Below are 14224 nucleotides of genomic sequence, written 5' to 3'. Positions count from 1 at the left end.
CTCCTAATTTGGTATCATCTGCAAGTTTGATAAGTGTGCCCCCAATTCTGTCATCCAAGTCACTGATAAAGATGTTGAATAACACTGGCCCCAGGACAGAGCCCTGTGGGACCCCACTGGTCACTTCTCTCCAGGATGAAAAGGAGCCATTGTTGAGCACCCTTTGGGTTCGGCCAGTCAACCAATTACAAATCCATGTAACAGTTACCTTGTCTAGCCCACATTTTACAAGCTTGTTTCCAAGAATGTCCTGGAGAACCTTGTCAAAGGCCTTACTGAAATCAAGATATACTATATCCACAGCATTCCCTGAGCCTTCTGTGCTTCCAAGAGCTGATGGGATCTGTTGCCTTTAGGGTTTTTAGCCATTCTTAACTAGCGTAGCCCAAGGGTTTTGGGGTGCAATCCAGCAGCATTTGAAGGGCCACAAGTTGCTGACACCACTTTTTCTTAGCATGGTTCAGTTTCTTTTGTACCATTTGGCTAGGATCACTTGCTAGAATTGTTTGTTCTTGTAGGTACCACACAGTATGTGCTTCCACATTTAAATTGAACTCTGCTGAAGGATGCTCCATGGGGTAGATGTAAGACCAGGGTCGGTCCCTGAATCTCTGTCCCTTCTTGCTCTTTCTCCTCTTCCTCTTCGTTGTTGCATTGCCCACTTACTTCACCCGGGGTGGGAAATCATGCAGCTCTCCAGAGACATTGCTGGGCTACAACTCCCAGCATTCCTCATGATTGACTATGCCAGCTAAGACTGTTGAAAGTTGCAGTACAACAACTTCTGTGGGAGCAAAAAAAGGTGCAGCCTTTGTCTTTTGAGTGATAGAGTACATAGGTCTCAGAGAAAGAGGGTCCCAAATTGGCAGCAGTCATAGCAGTGTGGAAAGAGGAGGGCAGTGAAGACCTCTTGTTCATATTAAGACCTGGAGCTGGTATTTGGGGCAGGTAGATGAGAGTTTAGGGATAGTGTCTAGTTTAGGAGCAGAGAGGTTAGATTTGTAGCCCTCAGGAAGGCTTTTAAGTACTTTCCACATAATCCCCTTCAGCACTGCTTGGAAAAATTTCTTTTTTGTATAATACCTCCCAAAATCCCACAGCCAGTATGTGGGGTTGTGATCCAAAAAGGAACATTTCCAAGCTCAGCAAGTAGGACCATCACTGCTGCTGGTGCTGTTATCAACCATCATGCTGAAGCTGAGATCATGGCTGCCCTAAGACCTCCTGGTGAGTTCTTGATGAAGGCAAAACACAAAAGCTGGACCATTTGTCTCAATCTTATTGTGGTTTTGGCTCCGAGTGGGTGGCCACCGTCCTCCAGGCTCCACTTCTCCTTTCCAACTCTCAGGGAATGTAAAGCCCTCCTCACTTCTCGTCAGGACAAGCTACATACCTGAAAAGATTAAGTAGGAGAGAAAGCATGACAAAGGCTTTGAGATATTTTAACAAGGCTGGTTGAAACAAAAAGGCTTGCATTCCAGTCTTGATTCGCTAAAGACAACCACAAAGGACAGTCTGTGTCAGCCAGTTTCTCGCTGCTGCCATCTTTAAAGAGAGCTTTACAGCCCAGAAGTTGAATTTGGTCTGGACCAGCATAAAAATATGACTCGCATCCAGCTGTTGTTTTATGAACATATAGGTTCCCTTCCACATTATTATTATTATTATTATTATTATTATTATTATTATTATTAACCTTTATTTATAAAGCGCTGTAAATTTACACAGCACTATACATACAATCTTTTTAATTGGATTGTTCCCTGCCCTCAGGCTTACAATCTAGAAAGACACGACACAGAGGGAGTGGTGGTGGGGAAGGGGCATCTCTAGTAGGATAATACATATAAAATGCATAGCAATACAGGAAATGATTCAATAAAACAGACAACAAAAGAACATCAAATAGCAAGTGACAATTATGCAATGCCTGGGAACGCTGCCCTGAACAGGATGGTCTTCAACTCCGTTTTGAAGCTGGTTAAAGAAGTGATGGCTCTTGCTCGCGGGGGAAGAAGGTTCCAGGAGTGAGGGGCAGCGAGTGAAATGGGGCGAATCCGGGATGGGGCAGAGGAAATCCTGGGCTGTGACAGCAGGCCTTGACTACCAGAACGGAGGGCCCTAGTGGAAAGGTGAGGAGAAAGAAGGTCTGATAAGTAAGGAGGGGCCAGCCCATGGAGGGCTTTAAATGTCGACAGCAGGAGTTTGTACTGAATGTGGAAAGGGAGGGGGAGCCAGTGAAGGGATGCCAACACAGGAGAGATGTGGTCAGAGCAGTGGGTGGAAGTGATAATGCGTGCAGCTGAATGCTGGACAGAAATTAAAGGACGGAGGTGAGAAAGAGGAAGCCCAGCCAGGAGGATGTTGCAGTAATCAAGTCGTGAGATCACTAGGGCATGGACCAGGATCTTGGCAGTAGAGGCGGAGAGATATGGTTGGATTTTGGCAATATTATACAAAAAGAATCTACAAGCCTTGGCTGTGGTCTGGATCTGAGGGATACACGACAGAGAAGAGTCAAAGATAAAACCAAGACTCCGGGCTTGCTGGACTGGTTGAATAGAAATGTTGTCCACAGAGACAGAAAAGGAGTGTTGAAGGGTGGGCTTAGGAGGAAAGACAAGAAGCTCCGTCTTGGACATGTTGAGCTTCAAACGCCGATGGCGCATCCACTGCGAGGCAGCTGTAAGGCAAGACGAGACTTGCTGTTCAAGCCTTGGAGAAAGGTCAGGGGTGGAAAGATATAACTGGGTGTCATCGGCATAGAGATGGTAGGAAAAACCAAAAGAGCTAATGAGTTTACCTAAGGACAGTGTAGCTCTGCTTTTTTTCACCATTGTACAATGTCTATATTCAGCTCACAATTGCTTAAGCAGAGTTGCACAGATGTAACTCTTGCACATGCAGCTGCATGTTCTTGGATAGTGCATAGCTGCTACTCAGTGCCTTCAGTATACCCCTTGATTCACTGGTACTGTGGAAGCAGTAGTCTCTATTGGACATACGCAACTGATTGTACAGTGTGAATATTTAGGAGAAGAGTGGTGTAGTGCAACCACCACTTTAACTGCATGAGTGTAGATTTATGATACACCACCACAATATGGAATTTCTCTTTCTATTGCTATGTCCAGTTTTGGGCACCACAGTTCAAGAGAGATATTGACAAGCTAGAGCTTGTCCAGAAGAGGGAGACCAAAATGGTGAAAGATTCGGAAACGACGCCTTATGAGGAGAGACTTAGGGAGCTGGGTATGTTTAGCTTGGACAAGAGAAGGTTAAGAGGGGACGTGATAGCCCTGTTTAAATATTTGAAGTGGTGTCATATTGAGGATGGAGCAAGTTTGTTTTCTGCTGCTCTAGAGACTAGGATGAATTCCACCTCAACCTTAGGAAGAACTTCTCGACAGTAAGAGCTGTTTGACAATGGAATACAATGCTGCCTCAGAGAATGATGGTGTTTCTTTCTTTGAGGTTTTTAAAATAGAGGCTGCATGGTCTGTTGCGAACGTTTGATTGGGTTGTCCTGCATGGCAGAATGGGGTTGAACTGGATGGCCCTTGAAGTACCTTCCAACTCTAGGATTCTGTTATTGTTTACAGCAAGCCATTAGGATTCCCTGCCTTTCCTGCTTTTAATTCTTAGAAATATGGTGCTATCAAAGAGAGAACACCTGAACAGTATATTCACATAGAGTAGCAACAACCCTGTACCCACATGCTTGTCAGTTGCTGTAGCTGCTAGTACTGCATTCCTGGCTGCCACATTGTGTCCATGTGCCTTGGAAGCAGGCTGGCTACAACCAGAATGCCACTGTGCCCCATGAGACAGGGAAGGGAAGGAATGGCAGCACTGTAGGAGAGGTTCAGCCAGACCTGGGGGGTGGCCATTAAGAATATGGCAAGCAAGGAGCTGGGATGAGGTCAAATCCTGGCATTGTGAATATGAATGTTTATGAGGAAATGTTCCTGTCCTTTATTTACATTAACTTGTGGCCTGTTTGGTTTATTTCATTTCTCCGTACCTAAATAGGATGAAACAGAGAAGAAGGAAGAGAAGGAAAAGAAGAAAGAGCCTGAGCCGTCTTTTCAGATCCTTGATAATCCAGCCCGGGTGATGCCTGCCCAGCTCAAGGTCCTCACAATGCCAGAGAGTTGCCGATACCAGCCTTTCAAACCTGTAAGTGCAGCTCGCCACTGGCAGCCTCTTTCATACCACAGAATATGGATCAGTTTTTATAACTTGAGACAATTAAATCAGGGGGTTCCTTACTGGACGGCACCAAGGGAGAGCAGGGAGGCCTGGTGCAGCTAGCCCCAAAATGTTGGTCCTTGAGGCAGGAAATCCCACTGCTGATATCATCTGTTGACAAGAGACAGTTTAAGAATAGCAAAATTCCAAGCTCTGAATTTATGGGCATCAAAATGTTTGGGACCATCTCTGGGGAATACCCTGGCAGGCTGTCATCCTGTTCCTGGCTCCATTCAAGCCAGATCTGTCTACCGGCCGCACTCCCACTCTGCTGCCCTTAACAGTGGCCCAATGTGTTACTTACAGTTGGAGAAACCTGTGGCAGGAGGTGGGTTCAGTTCATGCCATCCATTTATATCTGGGATAGACAATTTGACTGGTGTCTCTTTTCTGCCCTTCAAATCAATCTGCTAAAAAGCCAGTTGCAGCCAACGTTTTGCTTTCTTTAAACAGGATTTTCCAAATTTAGTGCTGACTTTTGGAATCAAGACACTATTTGAAGCAAGCAAAATGCTTTCTCTAAATGGGGTTCTCCTGGGCTGCTGCCACAATTTAGCAATATGACTTGCCACAAGATTTCGGTGGCATGATTTCAGGGTGGGGGGGGGGATGTCTCACAATAACAGTCCTGGAGCCTGTATGTACTCATGGGCCGCCTGTTTCCCATCCCTTTGCGCATGCGCATTTCCTTCCTTCCTCTGGTCTCCAACAGCTGTCTTTCTTCTGGCAGGCAACATTATGAAGCAGGGGGTGTAACAGATCCCTTCTCCAGACTGGCCCCCCAGGTTCTCCTTTGGGAACCTATCACTCCCTTTTCCCCTTTTCCCCCAAGATCCCTACCTGGATTGGGTACTTGTGCCTTAAGGTGATCCCTATATAGACTATTGGATATGTTGTTCAGTGGGTTCACTTGTGGTAAGTGTTCCTGTCTGTCAAAACTACAAGAACAGCCAGACACAGTTGTAAAAAAACAACAACAAACAGGTAGAAGTTTGTGAAGTCGAAGGCTTTAATGGCCAGCATCCATAGTTTTTGTGGGCTTTTCGGGCTGTGTGGCCATGTTCTGGAAGAGTTTCTTCCTGACTTTTCACCAGCCACAGATGCTGGCAAAATGTCAGGAAGAAACTCTTCCAGAACATGGCCACACAGCCCAAAAAACCCTCAAAAAATTATAGGTAGAAGTTTATTCCTCTGGCTTTTCTTTGTGAACGAAGATTCAGGAAGGACTCATCCCGCGCTTTCTACAAGCACGTTGATGACTAAAAAGGCTGATCTGAGATAAACAAGTCCGGTTGCAGAAAGCACAGGAGAATGTCTCCTTGGGTAACATTTCCAAGTTGTGGTTCTTTCTGCGTTGTCGTTTCTCTTCAAAACTTGTTCAGTGTGAGCTTTCAAAAAAGGCTGCAGCATCATAGATAGTGCGTCTCCATGCCTCCCGATGTGAGGCCAGAGCGTACCATTGTTGGTGATCAATTTGGCCAAGCCTGAGATATTGTTTCAGGGAGTCCTTGTATCTCTTCTTTGGAGCACCCCTCTTACGCTGACCCGTGGCGAGTTCACCACAGAATATTATTTTTGGGAGGCGATGGTCCTTCATCCTAGAAACTTGTCCTGCCCAGCACAGCTACGTCTTTTATTAATGCACAACCAAATCAAACAATCCCTGAACTGTTCAGTCATTCATGACTTCCCAAAACCCTATTCAGTTCTTCCCCCTGGCTGACTGTCTTATCACTATTTCAGGGTATTAATAAGGAGCCCTGGTGGTGCAGTGGTTAAATGCCAGTGGTCTCCTTGACAGTGCTGTGATCCTCATGTGGAATGTGGAGGCAGCCTTGACTCTGTGCTTCCTCATTTCCAGCTTTCTATTGGTGGCATCATTGTCTTGAGAGACACCAGTGAGGATACAGAAGAACTAGTGGAGCCTGTGGCAGCTCATGGGCCAAAGATTGAAGAGGAAGAACAGGAACCGGAGCCTCCAGAGCCTTTTGAGTACATTGACGATTAGGATACAAGGGTACGTAAGAGAGAGGGGTTTCTTAGCTGGAGGGCTTGAAGACCCCTTCTGGCCCAACCTTTTGCCCTTTAACAAGTGGGGCATAACAAAGTAGCCCTCCCCATTTGGGCCAATCATTGACAACTGAGGGGTAGACTGGAAATGGAGGTTGTGTTACCTGGATTTGCATCCTTGTTTAGCATAGGCTAAAGAATCATTAGCAAAATAATCATTTATGTTTCAAAATGTTTTAATATTGTTATTAGTTCTTTTTTAATGTTGACATTTTGTATATTTTTCACAATATTGTAAACATATTAATTTGTAATCCTCCTTGAGTCCCAATCTTTGGGGAAAGGTGGGGGGGCGGGGAGGCAGAGAGTCAGTTAAGATAGAGACCATTGGCCACTTCTATGGCAGTAAGTGCCCTCATGCAGAAATGGGAATTATATGGTCACCAACCATGTGTGGACTGCCAGCACTCTTTTTGTAGCCACAGAGCCCCCAGTCTCTTGCACTTTGTATTGAAAGAGAAAACCAAACTCCAGTGGGTTTGATTCTCCACTAAAACATCCCTCCTTCTAATATCTTGTCTTAACCACACACACACATACACAAATTGCAAGAAACTAGAAGTGATCAGCTGGTCACTTCCAAATTCACAAGAAGGGGTTGATGAGGTCAATAGTGGGTCTGATGGGTTAATGGAAAATGCCCTCCAGTCCTGCCAAGGTCACCCACCTTAGTTAGTGGCTTGTGGGCAAAAAGCATGTTTACTTTTTGTCTTTATACAAAGGGATCTTACATCACCTTTGAGACTAACTGAAAGAAAGAGACTAGTACCATGAGCTTTCGTAGACTTGAGCCTACTTTCTCAGTAAACATACATCAGTAGGCTCAAGTCTGCAAAAGCTGACACTATCAGCTTCTTTCTTTCAGTTAGTCTCAAAGGTGCTACAAGATCCCTTTAGATGCTAATTTTGCAGACCAACATGGCTATGCCTTTGAATTGCTTTTTGTCTGTGTGCAACTTTTTGCCCCAATAGCCCAGTGTGGCATGATGTTTAGCTAGCTTTTGGAGAGGTAAGAAGTTTAGCTTGTAAGAGGCAGGAAGTTTAGCAGGAAATTAAAATCTAGCAGCCAGTGAGAATCTTGAGCAGTGGGCCACTCTCTCAGTGCTGCCTCTGCGTCCTCTGCCCTGCGTCATTGATCCTGGGTCCCTTCACTCCAGAGACACAGCTGTGCTTGAGCCAGGGTTAGGGGGATGTGCTGCGATACCACAGGAAAGACTTAGAGAGATCTTGTAGCACTTTTGGGACTAACTCAAAGAAAGACGAGGGCAGCATGAGTTTTCGTAGACTTAAGCCTACTTCCTGAAATGCATTTGGAAGGAAGAAAACTTTGGTCTACAAAAGTTCATGCTGCCAACTTCTTTCTTTCAGCTAGTCTCAATGGTGCTACAATATCTCTGTACATACTGATTCTACAGACTAACACAGCTGTATCTTTGAATTCTACCACACAGCAAGTACTGTGAGAAGATGCAGCAAGGAGGGAAGGAGGGCCCCTCTTGCCTTCACTGGTCTGTTCTTGTGGGACAGTAGAGTGAGGCCTGTTTCTGAACTTGGGGAGGGCTGGAGGGTGAATGTAAAGCCTTCAGAAAGGTTTCCTGTACAGCTTGGCATTTGAGCATTTTTAGGCAGTGTGTCACCCTGCATCCCCCACCCAGTTCAAATGACTGGAACCAAAGAGAGAGGAAGCCCTTTGTGGGCTGTGCCTTGAATAGAGGATGATCTGTCAGTTCATGGCTTCCAAGTGGTTTCTAAAAGGCCAATCTGTCTGCGAAAGGAATTTTGATAAAAAAAAGAAAAGAAAATGGCACACTCGTTTCGGAGGTGTTCATTCAGAGGAACTCCTTTGAACCACTGATGAAACTGGCTGCTAGCATATTGCAGAAAATCCACTTAGGTAGGAGTGGATTGCGTGTAGCCTGTACTTTTGAAAAGTTTTTTCACTACAGCTCCTTTTTTTAACTCCAGCTTGCAGTAAAAAAAAAAGTCACATCTCCCAGCTTTGCTGGGATCGGTGGTTCTCCATCTTTGATCCTCTCGATGTATGAGACTTGAGTGTATTGCTGGCCAAGCTAGCTGGGACTTCTTGCAGTCCAAAATGACTGGTGGATCAGAGTTTGAGAACCACTGCTCTAGATTTGGGGAAGAGATTGTGCGGCCTTCAGGCTGCAGAACTGCAACCTTCAGTATTCCTCACCAGTGTATGTGTGTCTCTGTGTGTTTGTGGTTTAAGGCTGTGAGGAGTTAAAGTTCCGTGACATCTGGATGGCTGTATGATTCCTATCCTTCCTCTAATATGCTGTTGGCCTAAAACTCTCATCCGCCAGCTAGCCAGTAGTGAAGAATGATGGGAGTTGGAGCCCAGCAATATCCAGAAGGGCACACATTGTCTATTCCTGCCCTGTGTAATGCCTGCTGCCATTCACACTCTTGCTGAATGCTGTTGGGCCTTGCCAGGACTCAGGCTGTAGGATTCTCACCTCCAAGCTCCCAAACAGAAAGGCATCATGTGAACAAAGCATTGACCTTTTCCCATCTCCTTTGCCCTTTCTCTTCCCAGAGATAAGACCATTGAGGACATTTGGCCCTGCATCCGATGTCAGAAACCTACCAGGAGGAAGTTCCCACTGGAGTCAGCAGCCCAGTGCATGCCCCAACACTTCTGTGCTGGTTGATGGCAAGACAGTCTACATTTTATGACTGACAAAAGTGTGTGTAAGGGTGGGGGGGATTATGCTCTCTTTCGTGTACTCTTTCACAAAGAAACCTGTTTTCAAAATAAATAAACAAATAAACCCTCATACATCAGTTGCTTTCTCAAGTTATTCCTCGCAGCAGTTTGTGGAGTGAATTTCACCCAGTGACTGAGGTGGCTCTGGGATTCTGACCATTGTAGTCCAAAAAAAGGACCTTTTGCAAGGCTTGTTTTCAAAGTAGCATTAGCTTTTTCCCTGGGAGCTCTTGAGCAGCTCTAGGCCTTGAAGAAGACACTTTGTGAGTGTGCATTGTGGAGTTGTATTCAGGTAGTACACTCTCCGTCCTTCACAGATTTACGATTCAGCTTTTTTTCCACTGTCTTGGCACAACCAGGAGAGTTTGGCCTCTGTGCTGTGCTTGGCTTACAGGCTTCCTCATACCTAACACGCTCTTAATTTGGACTGTTGAAAGCCATTCCAAGTAGGCCAAAAACTGAGGGCAAATGCCCAGGTTTCTATGAGTCACCATGGGCCTCTCAACTCATGCCTGCACCTGGTGCAGCTGTTTACAGACACAGGTGTACTGCCAGGAGGGAAAAGTTGGCAACTTGATGGTGATGTTAGTGGCACAATCAAAAATGTAAAATTAAGCCAAACAGGTGGCAGACCCAAATAGCTTCCCACTGAAAATTAGCAGAAAGAAGCCCATGGAGGACTGTTGCTTTTAGGGTCACTTCATCTTCCCTGAGAGAGGATCTGTGCCATAAACAATTGTGTGGCAGGCAGTCCCTCGCATCATTGCCATGTTCCCCATCGCTGCTTAGAGACATTGGGGGAAGCTGCAACTGTTGGTTTTCTGCCTGCTGTGTTGTTGGTATGGCACAGATCTCCTTTCTTGGTCGTAATTGATGGGAGATGGCAACTCTGTGCCAGAATAAAGAAATCTCTTGCATGTAACAGGACTACAATTGTTATATTTACAGAATTGGTTGAACTCAGGGAAGGAAACCTTTCATCCTAATTTGGGTTCAACCAATATTTGGAGCCTTTTTGTAGTGTATCTCCCACACACACCACACTCCCAACTTTCTACCCCTTCTGGGAATATTGGACAATATCCTGTTAGCATCATGTGTATGTTTCTTCTTATGTATATATGTTTTATGTGTGTAAGCTTTTTTGACTCAGCAGGGACCTGTTCTCTTATCTCCTTTCACCCTTTGTAAAACCTAATTCTCCAGCAGCTGTCAAGCACCAGAGGGGAAAGTCTTTTTGCTGCTGCTTACTGGTGGTGGTGTGTATTTCAGATGATGAAATGTGGCTGGTGTGGGCTCTGAGGGGAAGTAAAATGGGGTGCTCCTCTTTTGGGAGTGGACCTCCTTTCTTCCTCTCTTTGAGCCAAAACCAGCTGCTTTTGCCTCATCTAAATTGTCTTCCCAATACCTCCCCATTCCACTTGTAAGTAGCAGCAGTAGGAGCTGCTCCTGAGTTGTTAAGGTATAGAGGGAGAGCCAACGTGGTGTAGTAGTTTGAGCATTGGACTATGATTCTGGAGACCAAGGTTCAAATCCATGCTTGGCCATGCAAACCCACTGGGTGATCTTGGACAATTCACACACTCTAAGGGCTAGCAAAAGGCAAACCCACTCTGAACAAGTCTTACCAAGAAAGTCTATGACTTCTTCACTTTAAGGTTGCCAAAAGCTGGAAGCAACTTGAAGGCACACAGCAAGAAGTTTACAGAGGGGCCATGGAATTGCATAGGGTTACACTGCACTGGTTTGTTGTAGAATTTCAGCCATTATGTCCTGCGCTTGCTAGGAAATGGTTGCCTATTTTTTAAAAAAAACCATACCTACAAATTGTAGTGGTGAGGAAGTTTCCAGGAGATAGATAACATAGCGGTGATGCAGACAACTAATGCAGAAAATAGAGTCTCATAAAATGTGGCTTAGGTGGAAGTCGGGGCGGCTCGTGTCAAGAGTAAATATCTGCTATTCTTTCTGCAAGAAATTCCCTCTCCCCTGAGTTAGTGTATTTTTTGACAACACTTTACACCACAAGGGACCCAGCCTTTTTTCTGCAGCCTTCCAGGACATCCCCTGGAGATCTCTCCAAATATTTTGTTTTGGGGTACATGCATGAAAAATGCTTGGAATTGGGCAAAATGGCAGTCTTCAAATGCTGCAGTTTTGCTATTTCCCACCTTCCAAACCCTGCCAAAATTGACCCAGATTGGAAATGACATGGTATCACATCTGTCCTGACAAAAATGCAGCCCATCATGGGGCAAAAATTAAAAATCAGCAGAGATTACATACATACACACCCACACACATTGTCCACTCCTGCCTTGCCTTATTCCTCCCTCTCGCCTTTGCTGCCTAAACTCACTGTCTAGCATAGCCTTAACCCTACTTTCTGACTGGATTTTATCCACTAGAAAAGGGCTTTTGGACTGTAACGTTTTAAATGGTCTTATTTGTGAGCCACCTTGGCTCCCTTTCTGCAAGGAAGGCAGCATAGAAAATGCTGCTGCTGCTGCTGCTGCTGATGATGATGATGATGATGATGATGACTCTTATTTGAATTCTAAAGGGACACTTTGGAATGTGTAGCTCTAGTTTTTTGGGGTTTTTTATAGATTAAATAATTTTAGTTAATTCAAATCTCTCTGCAGGCTACAGTTACAACCTAGATGGGAGGTGCCCCTAACCATCCAAAAAGAAGCTTCATTCAGGGCTGGCACATTCATTTATCCGGTAGGCCTTAGGCTACTCTATACAGGTGCAAGGCATCTGTGTTTCTCTTTGAAGGTACCCCAGACTCTAGCTGGATGGGAGGCTTAAAAAGACCGCATTTAAGGTCACGCACGCAAGGTGGACACTTATCCTAGTACTGCTATTGCTGTACATAGTCTACTTCTAGTTTGCTGCAGAAAAACAAGTATTTCATCAGCACTAGCAGGCTCTAGTGTAGAAACAAATGCATTCATTGACCGATTGTTGAAGTAAGAGGGCAGGGAAGGATAAATAGATTTCATCATATGTCTCAGAATAAGTTTGCTGTCTAGGAGAGGTAATTGTGCATTGTCAACCCCTTAATAACCTTGCCTCTTAAATGCTATTTAATAAGAGCATTAACCTTTAAGCAGCGGTTGTCTTCTGGAATTTCCTTTGGATGTCAGGACTCATTGTGGTAAAGATGACTTCAAAATAGAATCATGGCCTAGGATGACACATAGGAGGGTTTTCCTTGGCCTGCTGTTCTGATAGATCCTAGACAGAGCATGAGGTTTTCAGTGCCTTGTCATATTTCCAATGAGTTAAGGAAACCACATAAATCTTTGGGGAGGGAACCTGTTCCTATAATGATTGTCTGTCATTGCCACAGAGAGATAAGAGGTGATTCAGATAGATTTTCAGGATGGAGGAAAGGTGGTGAGCCTTGGCAGAAGACTGGGCAAGATAAGGGCACTGCCCACGGGGGTGAACCTGCCATCCTTGCCAGCTTTCGTTCTTTCTGCAAAGGTGGTAGGATCCCTTTACCTTCAGACACAGGCACAGCGGGTACAGTGTATCCTTTGCATGAAAGTACAATGATGGGGAGCACTTCCCCTGTTGGATTTCTGCCTGCTGTGCCATAAGTAAAGACATGTAGGAGCTTTGCCAGGAAACCAAAGAGACAACTCTGAAAATCAGCAATGCTTATTACTCCATTTATTGCTTTTCCTGAGTTCTCAAATTGCTGGTCTCTTCCCTACAGCTACCATGAACACTTTGTGTCTGAGTCCAACACATCTGGAGCAGGCATATGTTTGGGGAAGGCCAAGATGGTCACAAGTAGCTACCTTCCACTGGGTCTCAGCCTTGGGCCATCCTGCATAGTATGGTATGGTCAACTAACTGGAGATCATCCAATGTGAAGTCGAAGGCTTTCACGGCTGGCATCCATGTTTTTTTGTTAGTTTTTCAGGCTATGTGGCTGTGTTCTGGAAGAGTTTATTCCTGATGTTTTGCCTGTATCTGTGGCTGGCATCTTCAGAGAAAGATGCAAAACTGAAGACATGGGGGACTCCAACAGCATTTCTTATCTTTCCCTTGCATAGTGTTTTTTAAAACAACATATTTGCCTGATGAAGAAACCAATGAGTTTCTGAAGTTAACTTTTTTTCCTTTTGTTTTTGCACATTCTGATTGACATCACCATATTTTGTTTAATGATCAGCATGGCTGCTCCTGTAGTTTTCACATATGAAATCTGAAGCTATCCAGAAGCATTTAATCTCATCTGTGTTTAGGCTTGGGAAGAGAAGGGTAAGGGCTGACATTATAGCCATGTTTAAGTATTAGAAGGGATGTCATATTGAGGATGGAGCAAGCTTGTTTTCTGCTGCTCCTGAGAATAGGATGCAGAACAATGGATTCAAAGTACAGGAAAAGAGATTCCACCTCAATGTTAGGAAGAATCTCATGATGGTATGAGCTGTTAGACAGTGGAAGACGTTCCCTTGGAGTGTGGTGGAGTCTCCTTTCGGAGGTTTTTAAACAGAGGCTAAATGGTCATCTGTCGGGGGTGCTTTGATGGTGTCTTCCTGCATGGCAGAATGGGATTGATTGATTGATTTGGTTGGCCTGGATGACCTTTGGAGTCCCTTCCAACTCTAGGATTCTGTGATTCATCTGTCCCCCCCCCCCCCCCCATAGCCTTGGCCACCAATGGTGCAGGGTAATTCCTCCTCCCTCCACTTTTTCTTTCAATAACCCGTTTTTAGCATGGAAAAAAATCTGTCTTTCTTTCCATTCCGTGCAAGGCCCAGTCCCTCCATCCGATTGGGGTGATTTGCTCGCTCTCTTCCTTCGGCCAGCCACCAATCATCATGGCTTTGGAGCACTGGGCAATTTTTTGTTTCCCTCTATCTTTCCCTGCTTTCCTTTCCTAAATGTTTTTCCAGCTCTCTGATTTATTGTCAATGAAGCTACATTTTAGGAAAACAAACCTGACGGTTCCTGGGCACCGGACTCTTGGCAAGACATGGTGCCTGTTTGGATGGAGAGCTGAATCTTCTGACATAAATACTGGCTGGCAGGCCCTCTGGCTCTCCCCTTCTCTATAACTCATTGGGGGCTGAGATCGGTGTGAAGGACTCAAAACTCAGATTACACCCTGCTTTCCTCCACCGCCCAGTAGTTTGTGGACCCATAACTTCT

At 45.1% G+C, this 14224-nt stretch overlaps 1 protein-coding gene across 2 annotated transcripts in view; it reads left to right on the top strand.

Moving 5' to 3' along the window:
- LOC149317893 (26S proteasome non-ATPase regulatory subunit 1) overlaps nt 1-9121 on the top strand; it is a 141296-nt gene extending 132175 nt beyond the window's left edge. For both annotated transcript variants that reach the window (XM_089508620.1, XM_089508619.1), the window contains 3 exons: nt 4033-4179; nt 6113-6268; nt 8879-9121. In XM_089508620.1, coding sequence (XP_089364746.1) covers nt 4033-4179; nt 6113-6259 — 294 coding nt within the window. In that variant the 3' untranslated portion in view covers nt 6260-6268; nt 8879-9121. The remainder of the gene's footprint in view (nt 1-4032; nt 4180-6112; nt 6269-8878) is intronic.
- The last annotated feature ends 5103 nt before the right edge of the window (nt 9122-14224 follow it).

Source organism: Sceloporus occidentalis, unplaced genomic scaffold (assembly GCF_023333645.1).
Source record: "Sceloporus occidentalis isolate IW3139 unplaced genomic scaffold, rSceOcc1.0.p SCAF_2, whole genome shotgun sequence".
Lineage (NCBI taxonomy): Eukaryota > Metazoa > Chordata > Lepidosauria > Squamata > Phrynosomatidae > Sceloporus > Sceloporus occidentalis.
The sequence above is the reverse complement of the archived record's forward strand: the minus strand, read 5'-3'. Positions and strand labels throughout refer to the sequence as shown.